The 17,362-nt window shown below is 34.2% G+C and overlaps 2 protein-coding genes across 9 annotated transcripts in view; one reads left to right on the plus strand and one right to left on the minus strand.

Moving 5' to 3' along the window:
- KRIT1 (KRIT1 ankyrin repeat containing) overlaps positions 1 to 17,362 on the minus strand; it is a 41,640-nt gene that overhangs the window by 12,641 nt on the left and 11,637 nt on the right. For all 8 annotated transcript variants that reach the window (XM_081531371.1, XM_081531374.1, XM_081531370.1 and 5 more), the window contains 8 exons: positions 16,203 to 16,332; positions 15,325 to 15,568; positions 15,029 to 15,144; positions 14,674 to 14,817; positions 7,952 to 8,108; positions 7,121 to 7,228; positions 5,005 to 5,161; positions 3,657 to 3,808 (listed from right to left, as the gene is read on the minus strand). In XM_081531371.1, coding sequence (XP_081387497.1) covers positions 3,657 to 3,808; positions 5,005 to 5,161; positions 7,121 to 7,228; positions 7,952 to 8,108; positions 14,674 to 14,817; positions 15,029 to 15,144; positions 15,325 to 15,568; positions 16,203 to 16,332 — 1,208 coding nt within the window. The remainder of the gene's footprint in view (positions 1 to 3,656; positions 3,809 to 5,004; positions 5,162 to 7,120; positions 7,229 to 7,951; positions 8,109 to 14,673; positions 14,818 to 15,028; positions 15,145 to 15,324; positions 15,569 to 16,202; positions 16,333 to 17,362) is intronic.
- The window catches only part of ANKIB1 (ankyrin repeat and IBR domain containing 1), a 177,266-nt gene continuing 167,879 nt past the window's right edge, over positions 7,976 to 17,362 (plus strand). Inside the window, exons 1-3 of the mRNA XM_081531349.1 lie at positions 7,976 to 8,050; positions 12,202 to 12,276; positions 16,838 to 16,883. The gene's annotated coding sequence lies outside the window, so the exon portion shown is untranslated. The remainder of the gene's footprint in view (positions 8,051 to 12,201; positions 12,277 to 16,837; positions 16,884 to 17,362) is intronic.

The raw sequence follows: 17,362 nt of genomic DNA on the forward strand, positions 1-17,362 counted from the left end.
TAAGTACTCACTAAACCTTGCTTCTTTTTCACTTCAACTTACTTTACCTAAATTGTAGTATAAAATGCAATTAATTTAATGTCCAAGTACTATCATTATTATTATTCTTTCTCTACCAGCCAACTTTGAAAATATTATTTAAGTGGAGAAGGAAGACAGGCTGAGTATGCTTAGATTGCTTCCAAATTTCATAGATCTATCACATTTTGTTTAACAAAAGTTGCCACTTTACCTATCCTTTAAGTGTAGAATTTAGTGGCATTCATTACATTCATAATGCTGTGAACCATCACCACTATTTTCACATTTCAACATCCAAACAGAAACTGTGTAACCAGTAAGTCCTCATTCTCTTCACATCACACCTGTGGTAATCTCTACCATACTTTCTGTTTATGAATTTGCCTATTCTAGATATTTATTTAATATAAGGAAAATCAAACACTGTTTTTCCTTCTGTGTCTAGCTTAGCTTATTTCACCTAACATATTTTCAAGGTTCATCCATGTTATGACATGTATCAGAACTTCATTCCTTTTTATGGATGAATAAGAATCCATTGTATGTATATACTACATTTTCTTTGTCCATTGATCTGTTGATGAATACTTAGCTTGTGTCTACCTTTTTGGTTATTATGAATATTGCTGATAAGAATGTTGGAATACAAATATTTGAGTTCTTGTTTTCTTTAGGTATGCACCTAAAGAAGTGGAATTGCACTCCTAGTGCACCTAGGAGTGGAATTGCTGGATCAAATAGTAATTCTATGTCTAGTGTTTTTAAGAACTATTCAACTATTTTCCACAGAGGCTGCACCATTTTATATTACTATCTACAGCATACAAAGGTTCTATTTTCTCTATTTCCTCAACCCTCCATATCTTCCTTTATAAATTTTTATTATTACAGCCATCCTAGTAGGTGTGGGTTCTTATTGTATTTGCATTTCCTTAATGTCTAATGATCTTGAACAATATCTCATGTGCTTGTTAGCCACTTGTGTATCTTTACTGGAGACACGTTAAGTCCTTTACCCAATTTAATTGAGTTGTCTTTTTGTTGCTGAGTTGCAAGAGTTTCTTTTATATTCTGAATAGTAAACACTCAACATTCAGAAAACTAAGATCATAGCATCTGGTTCCATCACTTCATAGCAAATAGATGGGGAAACAATGGAAACAGTAACAGACTTTATATTTTGGGGCTCCAAAATCACTGCAGATGGTGACTGCAGCCATAAAATTAAAAGACACTTGTTCCTTGGAAGAAAAGCTATGACCAACCTAGACAGCATATTAAAAAGCAGAGATATTACTTTACCAACAAAGGTCCATCTAGCCAAAGCTATGGTTTTTCCAGTAGTCATGTATGGATATGAGAGTTGGACTATAAAGAAAGCTGAGTGTCGAAGAATGGATGCTTTTGAACTGTGGTGTTGGAGAAGACTCTTGAGAGTCCTTTGGACTGCAAGGAGATCCAACCAGTCTATCCTAAAGGAAATCAGTTCTGAATATTCACTGGAAGGACTGATGCTGAAGCTGAAACTCCAATACTTTGGCCACCCTGATGCTGGGAAAGATTGAAGGGGGGAGGAGAAAGGGACAACAGAGGATGAGATGGTTGGATGGCATCACTGACACTATGGATATGAGTTTGAGTAGGCTCCTGGAATTGGTGATGGACAGGGAAGCCTGGCATGCTGCAGTCCATGGGGTTGCAGAGTTTGACATGACTGAGCAACGAAACTGAACTAAACTGAAACACTTATCATATATATGATTTGCAAGTATCTTCTTCTATTATCTAGCTTGTCTTTTCTCTTTAATGATAATGTCCTTTGATTTACAAATGCTTTTAATTTTGATGAAGTCCAATTTATCTATTTTCTCTTTTATTACTCATGTTTTTGGTGTCATATCTAAAGCTCCATGGCCAAATCTAAGGTCATAAAGATTACACATATATTTTGTCCTAAGAATTTTATGGTTTTGGCTTTTATATTTAGGTTATTGAGACATTGAGCTAATTTTTGATGTGGTGTGAGATCAGAGTCCAATTTGACACTTTTGCATGTGAATTTCCAGTTGCCCTAGCATCATCTACTGAAGAAACTAATCTTTCTTCATTGAATTCACTTGGCATCCTTGTCAAAAAGTAGTTGGTATGGCATATGGAGTTATTTGAGGACTCTCAATTCTATTCCATTCTCAATTCTATCCTTATACCAGTACCAAATTGTTTGGATTACTGTAGCTTTGTACTAAGAAATTGGGAAATGTGAATCCCTTCACTTTACTCTTGTAGTTTTCAATGTGTAAGTCTTGCATCTCTTTTATTAAATTTATTGCTAAGTATTTTATCCTTGTAGAAGTTATTCTAAAGGATTTCTTAATTTCCTTTTTTTTTGAGTGTCTGTGGCTGGTTATAGAAACAATTGATTTTCACGTGTTGAGCATGTACCCTACAACTCTGCTGAATCCATTTATTAGCTCTAGCAGCTTTTGTGTAGATTCTTTGGAATTCCCTATATATAGGATCATGTCATTTTTGATCAACAGAGACAGTTTAACTTTTTCCTTTTCAATTTGGATGCCCTTTTTTTTTTCTTTCTTTAGCTTTTGGAGTGCTGCTGGGGAGAGTGTGACCAATTGCTTTGGTTAGAACTTCTTGCTCTGTGTTAAACAGCAGTGGTGAAGGCAGGCATCCTTGTTTTGTACCTGATCTTAGGAAGAAAGTTTTCAGTCTTTCACCATCGAGTACGTTAATGGCGGGTTTTTTATAAATGCCATTTATTGGACTGAGGAAGCTCCCCTCCTGGTTTTCTGAGAGTTCTATCAAGAAAGGCCATTGGATTTTGTCAAATGTCTTTTCTACCTTAAGTTGGATAATATAAGATGGACACTATGAATAGTCAGACATAAAACATTTACCAAGTTTGGACAAGGTCACTGAAATTTTCACGTGTTGAAATGTGCTTAACCTTATGCATTTAGTATTTCCTTGAATAAAAGAGTGAGGAAATGCATTGTATACTTTTTCTTCACCAAATTTATGAGACCTCAGAACTTTTCTTTTCCCCAGTTTTCAAAGCTACCGCTGTATTTAGACTATTACCTAGTTTAACTTGTAATATCCCTTAGGTTTTTTTCCTTGTCTGGTCATCCTTCAGATGGCATTATTTCACTTCTAACATTTACAGTAATTCAAATCCAGACTTATTTATTTAGGACAGACTTTTTTTTTAATCATGTAAATTCCATTCTCATTTTTTACTATATGTATAGTTCTCTGTTGAATCTAAAAGAATAGCTACATACCAAATACTGGGAATAACTTTACTGTCCCCTTTGTAAATATAATCTTCTCTACCCGGAATGTTTTTTTAGTTCTCTCTATTCTCTTTAGGATGGAGTCTCGATTTCTTTTGTATTCTAAGACAATGGAGGTGGAAATGGAAAAACCAGCCAGGAGCTTTGTAAGTAGACTGACTCAAACTCTCTACCACTTACAATAGGGATGTGAGGATTGAACAGAAAAACAGAAATGAACCCTCCTGTAAAGGAAGAGCACAATGTTTGCCTCTAGTGCTTAAAATAGGAACTCAGCAGATTCTGAACATTTAAATGACTATAAAAAAAGATTTCTGAGCAAACCTTTTTCTCAATTTCCAAAGGAAGTCTCACATCTCTTCTTAGGAAAAGCTGTGGTGTTTCCCTTTGGGGATCCAAATTAGTCAATTCAGCAAGTATTTCTGGCCAGTCACGAACATGTTGCAGTGGTTTATGATAAGGCTTGAGCTGAAGGCCTGAAAAACATCTTTCCCTTAATAAATGATAATGTAAAAATGAACTAATTACATCAACACATAGAAACTTTTCATTAAATTCTGTAACTAAGTATTGAACACACACAAATTAAAGGTCTAAATTTAAATCAATATTGATTTTAATCAATATTATGCCCAATTTGAGGATAACTGTTTTTTAAGAATGTAAGAATTATGAGAATAATTCTGGAAATGAATTAAAATTTATCAAATGAATTTAAGATCCTTAATTCCATGATAGCCTATTTAATTATGATAAAATCAGTAAAAATTTGGTGTTTAAAAAAATACAGTTAAATCACTAGAAAACAAATCACAATCACCTCGATGAAATCCCTTATGTATTTGCAATACTTTGTCTGAGAGACCAAATCTGTAGTGACATTAGGCTGAGTTTAAATAAAAAGAGTCGGACATGACTGAGCAACTGAACTGAACTGAACTTAAATAAAAAGATCTGATAGAAAACCAATATAAAGAAAAAGAATATCTGTAGTATTCTGAGGTGAGCACTGAAAATGAAGGCAAGTTGGATGCATTTAAACAGCATTCAAATCAAATTTCATTGCCAAAGAAAAAATGTTTTGGTTTTTACCACTTCAAACATTGTGTAGTGCTTCTCTGGTGACTCAGTAGTAAAGAATCCACTTGCCAATGCAGGAGACACGGGTTTGATAGCCGATCCGGGGTTATCCCAGATGTTGGGGAGAAACTAGGCCCATGGGCCACAACCACTGAGCCCGTGCCCTAGTGCCCACATGGCACCACTACTGAAGTCCACGTGCCCTAGGACCTGTGCTCCGCAGCAAGAGAAGCCACAGTTCTATTGCTGTACTGCAAGGAGAAGCCTTCACCCCATAACTGGAGAGTAGGCCCCACTTGTCACAGCTAGAAAAAAGTCCACGCAGTAGTGAAGAACAGCATAGCCAAAAATAAATAAACAAATAAAATTAGTAAAAAAAAAACCCCAACACTGTATGAATAAAGAGGGGCCAGGAGCAAGCAGAGGCTTATCTGTTTCAGCAGTTTGAACATAAACAATTTATGTAAAAGAAAAGAATATTATATCATTTGAAAATTTAAAAGTCAATAATAATTGATGCTACACTTCAGTTTACCAACTCAGTCTCAAAAAGGAATATGAGGTTTATACATCAGAATAACAAGTTTCTTACTGAGGTTTTCTGAACAGATCCAAATAGTGAAATATTGCTGTGTTTCTTGAGAGAGACGCATTCCTTCCATTATCTGCTGCACTGTAGTATTATTTCCATGCTTCAGTTCAACAGAACGGTATGATCCATCCATTCTGTATATCCGAACTTTTTCATACTAGGACAAAGAACGATAATAAATTATGCAACCTGGGTAGAAATTATATATCCCAACCCAAAAAAATGATTTAACTTCAACTTCATCTGCTTCATTATAGATTTCTAATATCGAAAATATCAGAAAAACTACTTTAAGTGAGAATCTTCTGGCAATATTTTACTTTTTCTCTTTTTGCCTTGCTGCATAGCTTGCAATCTTTGTGGCCCAATAAGGGATCAAACCTGTGCCCCCTGCACTGGAAGCTTAGAGTTCTAACCACTTCTGGCAATTTACTTCCATTATTTTTATTTTTAAACATGTTTTCCTCTTAATATTCCAGGATCAAATAAGTTTGAGAAACAAAGACAAATGGTTTTTAAAAAAATATTCAACTTCAAAATCTTCTGAGAGGATACTTTAAAGCTATTAATGTACAATGTAAATACTAAATGGGGGATATAGACTTGGTTAACTAAATCTGGTGTTAGTTAACTACCTCATGAGTTTAGTGGGCCACAAACTACAATGTAGAAATGTGTACCAGTGATAATTTGTCCCAAGAGGAATCTGTGATAAAGGACTTTGCAGATAAAAGTTATGAACAATGGACCTTGAGCCAGTTTCTTTCTTCCAGTTCAGAAAATCACAGAGAGAAATGATATTATCAATTCATTTTTATTGTTAGAGGAAGTAACTGATGCCTCCAAACAACTTCCAGGACAGTTCATTTTAGGTAAGAGTACCTAATTCCTTTTATCTTATACATCCAGATTTAAAGATTATATGAGAAATAAAAATGTGTTTTTAACAATACAATCAGAAAGTAAATTGCAATGAAGTTAATATAAGGGTGCCTGTACTGCTTATCTATTTCCTTGCTTTTGTCCTGTGCTCAGGGAATAATGTTTTGACAAAAACATGTATGAATGTGTGAAATTTCCCTTTAAGACAGAGATCATGTATTTATTATTTATCACTTTCAGCATTTCATGGTGGTAAATTTACAGAAATACTCAACAAGTAGATATTATCTAGTTAATGGAAATGTCTGGAAAGGCTCAGACATATGGGTTATATCCTGTTGGTATAAAACTTTTATGCTTTATTAGTTGGTATAAATTCTTTTATCTGGTTTGCAAGTTTTCAAACAATTTTTACATTGAAACCAGTTTACTGTCATTATAACTTTGAGGCATAACAGAGTTTTTTCTAATTGTTAATTCTTCTCTATCTTAATGCCACTGCTAATTATTTTGTACATAAGTAGATGGAAAGGCTAAGCTGAATGGGCAAAATAAAAGACTAGGAACTCTTTTATTTTAACCCATTCACTAATCTTAAGGAGGAAAAGGAATCTGAATTAGATAAGTAATTAAATTTTTGAATGGTGTGTAATATGATTATTTACAAATATAACATATTGCTTAGAAGGGCTAGGGGCTTCCCTGGTGGCTCAGATGGTAAAGACAGCACTGCAGGAAAACTGGGTTCAATCACTGGGTTGGGAAGATGCCCTGGAGAAGGGAATGGCTACGCACTCCAGTATTCTTGTCTGGAGAATTCCATGGACAGAGGAGAGCCTGACAGGCTACAGTCCATGAGGTTGCAAAGGGTTGGACATGACTAAACAATGAACACTTTCACTTCACTTAGAAGACCTAAGTAGAGAGAGATGCTTCAATGAACAGGTTACAATTTGTAATCAGCATATGAAGTATAGAGATTACATTGGGAATTAGATTAATTTTAAGTGATTGAAAGATTTATGCAAACTTTTATTTTGATATGCAAGAATGCCCAAATGTTAGAAATGATAGCAAATTTAATATTTATGATGTCTAAACATGAGGTTTTATAAAAGTAGTAAAGAAGCCATCCATACATTCATCCTTCCATTCTTACCACAGATCCTCAAATTACTTATCAACTTAAATATGATGCTTGGCTCTAACAAATATTTATTAAGTTAATTCTTACTGGTTTGTTAATGGCTTCCTTCAACAATTTTGCAGCTTCTTCCCAATTATTTTGTTTGTTTTCTTCACAAATATTTAAAGGAGATCTTCCTTGTTGGTCTGTTATGTGCTAGGAATGTGAGGGAAGAATCACAGGTTAAAGAAAAAAGGCATTACAAATATACAAGTAAGGGAAAATATCCGTCAATCAAAATTTCATTAAAAAGACTATTGGCAAGTGTTAACTACGTATTAAGCATACTTATTGCATGCTATACGATACTTCAAGTAAACATGTACAGCCAAAGATGAAAGACTCAAAGCACTAATCACTGTGGCTATTGTTTTTCAAAAATTCTGTTTATAGCAACAACAAAGGTCTTGTTAAAGCTATTATTTTTCCCTTTACAAATTTGTTAGTACAAATTCCAAAATATCTTTTTCCTTCTTTAAGATATTTTTTAGAAAATACACTTTATATAAAGGCTTCCCTGATAGCTCAGTTGGTAAAGAATCTCCCTACAATACAGGAGACACTTTATTTAAAATGAAAGGAAGCTAAATTTTATGTACATTTGGGTGATGCATGGTGGTGATGGTTGTAAAACAATGTAAATGTACTTAATGCCACTGATCTGTACATCTAAAAATGGTGAAAATGGAAAATTTTATGTGAGGTGTATTCTATTACAATTTAAAAGCAAAGTGTATACATATTACTTATTCTATATACAGGTTAAATTTGTTTTCATTTCTCACCTGACCTTTCAAGTGTACAACTAAACATTTTAAGTGTCATTACTAGTTATTTACTGTTTGGACGTTAAAAAAAAAAGCCTGCAAAATAACTTACTCTGTCAATTTCTGGATGGTTTAGGAGGATCTGTACTATTTCAGCATGTCCTCCTCCAGCAGCAAAATGAAGAGGAGAGCTAAGTTGTCCATTTAAAAGGTTTGGATTGCACTTTCCTTTCTCTAACAATATGCGAGTGGCTTCAACTTTTCCATACCTACAAAAAAATAAAACACCTACAGAAGTCATATGAAGTGTTTGAAAAATCCAAATTTCAGACATTGCGAAGAAATATAAGATTTTTCTATGGCAGAGAACAAGGAATGAAGACATTTATGTAAATGTTTTCAGTGCTTATGGATTTCTTATGAAGTACTCTGATTTAATTCAAATGTTTCTATTTCTGATCAAATGGGAGAAAATATAATCTCAAATACAAGACAGAGCACAGGACACAGAATCACAATCATACAAAATATAATACAAAACTTATAAGTTAGGGAGATAAAATTTTTAGTCAAAAAGATTTTCAGGAGCAGAAAGTAACTCATAAATTTAATAATGCTTTTTTTTGATTTACAATACGCCCAAGACCTAATTTACATGTAGCTGTTGAATGAGGCAATGTGAAAGACACAAAGACATGTTAAGATAAATGGTCTCTGCTCTGGCAAAGGCTTCTAATGTAATCAGAGGAAAACAAACACGTGAGATAAGTTACACAGTGCTGTAAAATTTAAGTAACAGTTGAGGGTAACAATCAATATATATATATATATATATTTGTCAAATCATAATAGTATATAATGATGCTTTAGAAAATGTTGGAAAAGGAAGATAAGATTTCAGTCTAAGAGAGTCCTGAAAAGTATTCTGATAGAAGAACAATTTGAAAACTGAAGAGATGCTGAAGAGAAGTAAAATATTCTAGGTAGTAGGGAAAAAAAGTAAGCAAACAGTACAAAGAATGTGCCAGACATAGTGAATTTACCATCTGGTTACAGAGACTTATATAAGGCTGCAATCTAATGCAATGGTGGAAAGGCAATTCATTTTTTTGGAAATAAATGGGTAAAAAGGGAAAGGAAATTTGCTGTTAGATACGGTGCATCTGAGGGGCAAACAGCACATCTTTAGAACTAAACCAATTTACTGTCAACTTTCTTCCCTTTCACATATGCTCTGGCTTTTCTGTGCCCTGAACCTGCCACGTGTATCCTACCCTTCTCATTCATGTGACTGTCTGCTTATGTTCTTAGCTATTCTTGAGATGTCTTTTTTTCTTCCTCCTGATTTTATTTCAGGTTAAGTTCTGTCATTTCTCTGAAACAGTTTACCAACTACCTCCTATATATTCTCACTATAATTAACCATTTTACTTTTACTATTTTAATTTCATTATATACTTTCATCCTTGTATATATACATTTCTGTCAGCTTGGATGTCCCTTGAAAGTTATATCTTTGCATTCTCCATACTGCCTCATGCATTAAGAAAATGGGTGACTAAACTGTTCAGCTGGCAACTGAAAACACAGACTTGATACTCAAGAGGAAGTCAAAGGCTTGAGGTATCAGAATATACAAATTCATCCAACTGAGCCTGTTAAAGCTGGGAGAATGGATGAAATCTTTCTGAGAGAGAAAGATGAACATCTTAGAACAATGAAATACATCTTGAAAAACATACTTTCAGGATAGGAAAAGATACTGAGGGGGACAATTCAAGAAGTAATAACAAAAATAATTAAAGTAAAAAAAACACTGTGTATGATTAAAAAGTTTTCAAGGTACTTCCTTATGTAATTACTTAATATAATCTTCACAACAACTTATGAGGCAGGCAGAGATATTTCTAATGCACAGATGAAAAAAATGAAGCTTGTACCAGTTAAGTAACTTGCCCAAGGTCTCATGGTTAACCAGTTAAAATATAATTTTCTGAATCTTAGTGTAACAGTTTCCATACTATTAATATAAAACATGCTTGGGTCACAGGATGAAGATCAGTATTTCAATAATAATAATGATAACAATTATTATCTTGCATTTGTATTGACCTTCATTATAGCTCTATTATAGCTGCCCTTTCAACTGCCATTTGTTCTGCAAACAAAGGGGTGGTCAATAGCATTAAATGCAGCAGAGCAGTGAAAGAGATTAAAAACTCAGAAAAGGTTAAGAAGGTTCATGAAGACTGAAAAAGAGAAAGCAGTGAGTATGGTCCCGTTATCATTGAAGTCTGGCTGTGAAAGGAAGGAAAGAAACAGGACAGTGGCCAGAAGAGGCAGCAGGTTCAAATCAAGGTTCTTTTTCAAGTAGGGAGAGGATTCACGTATGTTTGAAGACAAGAGAAAAGAAAGTACAGAGAAGCAGAAAGTACAGAGACGTGTCTGTCTCTTTGTGACCCCATGGACTGTAGTCCGCCAGGCTCCTCTGTCCGTGGGGATTCTCCAGGGAAGAATACTGGAGTAGGTTGCCATCCCCTTCTCCAGATCTTCCCAACCCAGAGACTGAACCAGGTCTCCTGCAATGCAGGCAGATTCTTTACCCGTCTGAGCCACCAGGGAAGCTCCTAGGTTTCAAATAGGGGACCAAAAGCTTGACAGGATGAATGAGACAAAGACAATACACAGCTCGCTGCAGTGAAGGCCCAAATGAAATCAGATGGAATAATTTGTAGGGAGCCAAATCATCAGCGTTCTAAAACACTCTCTAGCAACGATGTGAAGCCTGGAAGTACTATCAGAGAGAGAAGACACTGATTTGAGAGAGGTGAGAAAATATGAGATGTCAGTGAGACATTTACTGAGTGGCTGAGAAGTTACCCATATGGGGAGAAAGCCAAATTAAATAGTTTTGGAAATGGTGATTCTGGTAAAGAAAAGTTTTTAGGCACCTGTCATTAATATGATAATTTTTAAAGCTTGGAGCAATCCTAGGGGTGATTTAATTAAGTGATCCTCAAAGACTGATCCAGGAAACCAGGAAGATCGCTGAAAGCTTTTCAGCGTGTCCTCTAGGTAAAACATATTTCATAGTAATACTGAGATGTTATTCGCCCTTTTCACTATGATTTTCTCATAAGTGTACAGTGGAGTTTTCTAGAAGCTTCCTGGCATGCAAACTGCAACAAATTAAAGGCAGGATCAGATGTGAGAATCCAACTATTTTCTACAAGGTTGGACAGTAAAAAGATGCAAGAACGTAAAACAATGCTACTTTTCTTATTAACTTTTTTATTTTGGAAAATAACATATATTTGGAAAACTCTGCCATTTATATTAATATGCTATTTTAAAATAATTAAATTTTTAAGACATTTTTCAGTTTTAACTTCTAATAAAGTATACAACACTAGGTATTACTTCACATAAACCAAAGCTCTTTGGAATCTTGTAATTTTGAAGAATAAAAGGAGTTTTAAGACAAAAGTTTGAGAAGCACTGATCTAATAAAATCCCTCAGTTTAAAGATGAGAAGACAGAATAAGAGGGATAAAACACCTTGTCTAAGCTTATAAAGACAGACCCCATCCCAGTCTCTTGATAGGACAGCCCAGTATTCCCCTTCTAATCCTAGTATTAATTAGTGAGAGTACATTTCCAAGATAAAGTAATTTATGTTCTTTACTAAATAGTTTAATCAGTCTTCATTCAAGTTCACACCAACCAAATGATCTATCTTATTAAAAGTATTGCAAGGTGACCCATATTACTACTACTACTGGTGTATTAAACTCGGTTATTATTTCCAGCTGATGGAAATTTGATTTTATTGAAGGATAAAACTCTTCCTCAGTGTTGGAGTAATATCCAAATAAAAATACAACAGATGAATGAATTTTAGATTCAGACATCAAAATCTTTAAATTTTTATAATACTTTAATAACAGCCATTTTTTTGAGTGCTTATTACTGCCAGGTACCCTTCCAAGCATTTATTCACATTTTTTCCTCTAATCTTAAAAAAAAAGCACTAAAATTAAGCTCATCTTTTAGATAAAGAAACAGATGCTAAGAGACATTAACTAATTTGCTAAAGGCCATACTTTTACGAACTAAAATATTCAGTAGGGACTGAAATGTAGGTACATTCCAAAGCACATTAAATACTATACCATACTCCTGTTTTTATGCAATACATAGTTGAAAAAATTACCTCTTAATAGAGAAGGAAATGAGGCCCTGCCACAGAAAGGGCAACAATACAAGCAAATGTAATTTTGGGATTCCTAAGCTAAAATCCACTGGCTCTGTCTTTCTCAATTCATGATGTTTGAACTATATTCTCTACTTCTTTTTGTTTAGCTCAAGGAAAAGCATGTGATTTCTTCTGGTACTGTTGCTGCTACCAGTATTTACCAGGAATCTGAAGAAACAATTGTAAGTTCAGTGAGAGAAGATTTAGGGTAACTCTTTTCAAATCTGAGTATAAAAATTCCCTATAATGGGAAAACAGTTAAGGTTACATTTATAGAATAAAAGAATATATTTTTAAGGAAGCAGAAAATTGAGCATATTTAATAAAGGATATTTTTAAGGAAATAGCATACTGTCAATAGAGAAAAGATATATATTAAAAGCAACTATATTTAGCTATTTAGTCACAAATACTGAAATCAGAGAAATCAGAACACTTTCAGTTGGAAATGATCTAGTTACTGTATTTTACATATAGATAAATAAACTAAGATGCAGAGAGGTGAAGTAAAGTAACTTGCTCAATGCCATGCAGCTAAAAAGCTGTGGACTTTAATAGGCGGTAAACAATGTAGGGACTTCTCAAGCTAACCAGAGCAGCTCATTTTAAACAGTAAGTCAGAAGAAACTTTCCCATGAAATATAAGGTAAAACTAGAGGAAAACATAGGCAGAACACTCTCTGACATAAATCACAACAAGATCCTCTATGTCCCACCTCCCAGAGTAATGGAAATAAAAGCAAAAATTAACAAATGGGACCTAATAAACTTAAAAGCTTTTGCAAAACAAAGGAAACTATAAGCAAGGTGAAAAGACAGCCTTCAGAATGGGAGAAAATAATAGCAAATGAAGCAACTGACAAAGAATTAATCTCAAAAATATACAAGCAGCTCATGCAGCTCAACACCAGAAAAATAAACGACGCAATCAAAATATGGGCCAAAGAACTAAACAGACATTTCTCCAAAGAAGACATACAGATGGCTAACAAACAAATGAAAAGATGCTCAACATCACTCATTATCAGAGAAATGCAAATCAAAACCACAATGAGGAACCATCTTACGCTGGTCAGAATGGTTGCTATCAATAAGTCTACAAACAAATGCTGGAGAGGGTGTGGAGGAAAGGGAACCCTCTTACACTGTTCGTGGGAATGCAAACTAGTATAGCCACTATGGAGAACAGTGTGGAGATTCCTTAAAAAACTGGAAATAGAACTGCCATATGACCCAGCAATGCCACTGCTGGGCATACACACGAAATAATCAGAATTGAAAGAGACACATGTACCCCAATGTTCATCACAGCACTGTTTACAATAGCCAGGACATGCAAACAACTTAGATGTCCGTCGGCAGATGAATGGATAAGAAAGTTGTGGTACATGTACATAATGGAATATTACTCAGCTATTAAAAAGAACACACTTGAGTCAGTTCTAATGAAGTGGATGAAACTGGAGCCTATTATACAGAGTGAAGTTAAGTCAGAAAGAAAAACATCAATACAGTGTATTAATGCATATATATGGAATTTAGAAAGACGATAATGATGACCCTACATGCAAGACAGCAAAAGAGACACGGATATAAAGAACAGAGTTTTGGACTCTGTGGTAGAAGGCAAGGATGGGATGATTTGAGAGAATGGCATTGAAACATGTATATTACCAGATGTGAAACAGATAACCAGTCCAAGTTCGATACATGAAACAGGGCACTCAAAGCCAGTGCACTGGGACAACCCAGAGGTGTAGGGTGGAGAGGGAGGTGGGAGGGGGGTTCGGGACAGGGGACACATGTACACTCGTGGCTGATTCATGTCAATGTCTGGCAAGAACCACCACAATATTGTAAAGTAATTAGTCTCCAATTAAAATAAATAAATTAAAAATATATATAAGGGTAAAAAACTTAATTACATCCTTTCTAGAGGACAGGCTATAACAAATGGTTAACTACTGCTATGAACATAAATTTAAGAACTCAGCCCAGGCTGAGGGGAAGAGTTATGATTATGTGAGAAGAGTACAAGAGCAAGAACTACATAGGCAACTAGTGGAGAGAGCTAACCTCACTCCTGAGAGCTAATCCTTCTCATCAAAAAAAAAAAAGGCTTTAATTCTAATGAAAACTTTTGGATGTTTCCAGATACCACAGCTTTCCAAAGAACTAAAAGAATACTTTCCTAACATGATGCAAGATCAAATCATATGTAGCTAACACATGTAAATTTTATAATAAGGATAAGCAAACATAATACAACTCCAGTTCAAAACAATAGAAATTGCAAGGGTGAATAAGGGACCAAGTGCTGTGCAGTTGCACTTGTTAGTCATTAGCTATCCTACTTCATGACCTAAGAAATGCCTGAGAACATTAATGATACTTTTCATGGGGCAGATGCTGTGGTACATGCATAGTAATCAAAGATTCCTACAGAGAAAGCTCAGAAGACAAACAAACATGGTGGAGGAAAAAGTGGCTGGAATGAGAACAGCTTTGAAAAGAAACACTAACGTTAATAACTAAAGATTCATTCTTTCTAAAAAGAAAAGAATAAGTAATCTATTTACCAGCATGCATAATGAATGGGTGCCCAGTGGTCACTATCTAACTGGTTGACTGAAAATCTTTCATTGAGAAGTCGGTTTAATAATTCCGAATCTCCTTCACAGGCACTTCGATGGAGAGGAAAATCATCTACCCACTGTCGTTCCCTAATCATGAAAAACAAACACAGCAGCACTGTTGAAATTCACATTGTTTTGAAACAAATATGACACATCTATGAAGGCTACACATCACTGAACTAAATCATTTATGCAATGATTACATTGCATAGTATTTGCATATATTATTTAAAATAATTTTTTAACATTAGAATATAGGCTTTGAAAAAAGCAAAGTGGAGTAAAACCAGAGCAGTACTTGTCTTCGGTGACACTACTCATGCTCCTCTGCCATTTTTCCTGTTTAGGAATTTGGATTTTCGAGTAGTCCGGAGCTCCTAGACCAAAGTATGGATTTATTACCACTTTATCTACCTAGAAAGGGAAAACAGAACAAAAACTGTTTAAGAGCTTTATGACCTTAATGTATAAAAACAGAGCTAAGTGAGGATGTCATCTCAGTGTTTACAATTACTAAAATATGTATTTGTCTCAGGAAAAATAAATTATATTTTGAAATGAAATATCTTTTGAAATAAGAGCCAGAATTCTTACCCGGTTTGTATACTGAAGATCTGATCCAAACAAAGGGTTGTAAATACAGGTATCTGCTTTCTCTAGGGCTAACATTTTACTCTTTATTTCTAGTGCACTGTAGCCCATATGTAGTGAGTTTTCTGCCTGACCTGATTCAGTAGCATATGCAGGGTTTATAACATTAGTTTTTATCCGCTCAAGAGGAGAAGGTCGGAATAAGGCTGGAATAAAGTGAGACTGTGTGTGACGTTCATCTAGCCACCTGGCAAAATAGAAAGAAGAGGCAGTAGAAGTATTTGTTCTAAAGTGAAGATGAAAAAAGTAAACTACTATCTAACTCTCTCTAATACTACATTCAGATTTTTATAATTTTAATTAGTGTTAGGTAAGTATTTCAGTTAAGTAAATAAAAGTTTTATTACTGGACACAGCAAACTTTTTTTTTTAAATGCATATAGCAAAAAAATGTATATAACACTAAATAATTAAAACCATTTCAAAAACATGAACCACGTTAAAATTTAAACCATTGAAATGTAGGTGACATTAGACCTGCTGTTACAGGACAAAGGCATGACAGGTTAAATGACTTGTTCACTAATAAGGGTAAATCAATAATAAATCTTAGTTTTATAACAAAGGAATCTTAATTCTTAAGCCAGGGCAATCTTTGTCACTTTCAAAGAATAAAATTAACATGTTGCAAACAAATCAGGACAATCTTATCTTTGGGGTTTAAAATTTTTATATTATACTTCAAAAACTTACCATTTCATAACATATATATTATAAATTTTATTATTTTCAGCCATAAAGTACTTCTATCTCACAAAGCTAATTTCTATTATGAATATGTATTTGATTTATTAAAAAATATTTTTAATGGCAGTTCTTACTTATCCAAGGCTATTAACATTCTTGCTGTAAGTGTAGCAAAGTGAGTGCTGGATTCACTACAGACTCGCATAATATCTTGTAAGCAGTAAAAAATTGGGCATCCTGGAGTATAAGTATATTTAGTATTATCTGAAAAAGAAAAATGAAGATTTATGCCATCATATAAAAGGCTTACAACTGCGTGTTTTTTATTTAAAAAGTATACAGTATGTTTAAAAATTTGATAAGTATAAGTTGTTCTAGACTTGTAATTAGAAGACTTGGATTCAAGGGCTGGCCAGCTCTGTGACCTTGTCCAATTGGGTGAATGCAGGATTTAGAATCTTGTAGGACTATAGAAATTGTTTCCCCTTTCTCTTGCTCAACAATGTTGTAAAATTCTGATTAATAATAAGATTTCCAATATCATGTAAAATGCTTAACTATTTAACCTAAGTATGGCTGGGAAAAAGAAATCTGGAATGGCAGAGCTGGCTAATAAAATATATGTTAGGTACCGTGTAGCAGCAGTCTAATGAGATGCCCACAATGGGCCATTAATATATCATCAGTATGATTACTACCTTACATGAGGCCAGTACTCTACAGGTTTCAAAGTGATTTTTACATCTAATACCTCATTGGATTCTTCCAGCACAACGAATCAAGCAGGAGCAGATACCTATCTTACAGATAAAGAGGTGAGGCTTAAAGAAGTGGTTTGCCCATAACAAAAAATTAGTGGACTGCAGGTCTGACTGAAGCCCAATATTTTTTCTATTATTCCAAGATAAATTCCTTGTCAAAGCTCAAATTAAATTTTCACATTAGATCTAAGTTCTTTAAATATTACCATTATTGTTGGTGGAGTATTTTAAAACTGACACTTTCTTATCCCAAATACAAGATAGGTTCTGATGATAATCTGTTAATTTTCCAAAATACATACATTTTTATTTCTATTCTATTTATATAGCGCAGTCTGAAAAAATCCCTCATTATAACCTGAAAACTTTTTGTTTTTATTATGGCTTCCTTCCTCACTTATTTATTCTACTTTTAAAAACAGAAACAAAAACTTTACGATTAGTCCAGAAGCCTGAATATTACTTGGGAATCAAAATGTCGTTAAGAAACAAATTTCTCCATCTTCCATTATATTAAAAACATGTATTTTACA

This window comes from Giraffa tippelskirchi, chromosome 10 (genome assembly GCF_054371585.1).
Source record: "Giraffa tippelskirchi isolate mGirTip1 chromosome 10, T2T-mGirTip1v1.2.pri, whole genome shotgun sequence".
NCBI classification, from domain to species: Eukaryota; Metazoa; Chordata; class Mammalia; order Artiodactyla; family Giraffidae; genus Giraffa; species Giraffa tippelskirchi.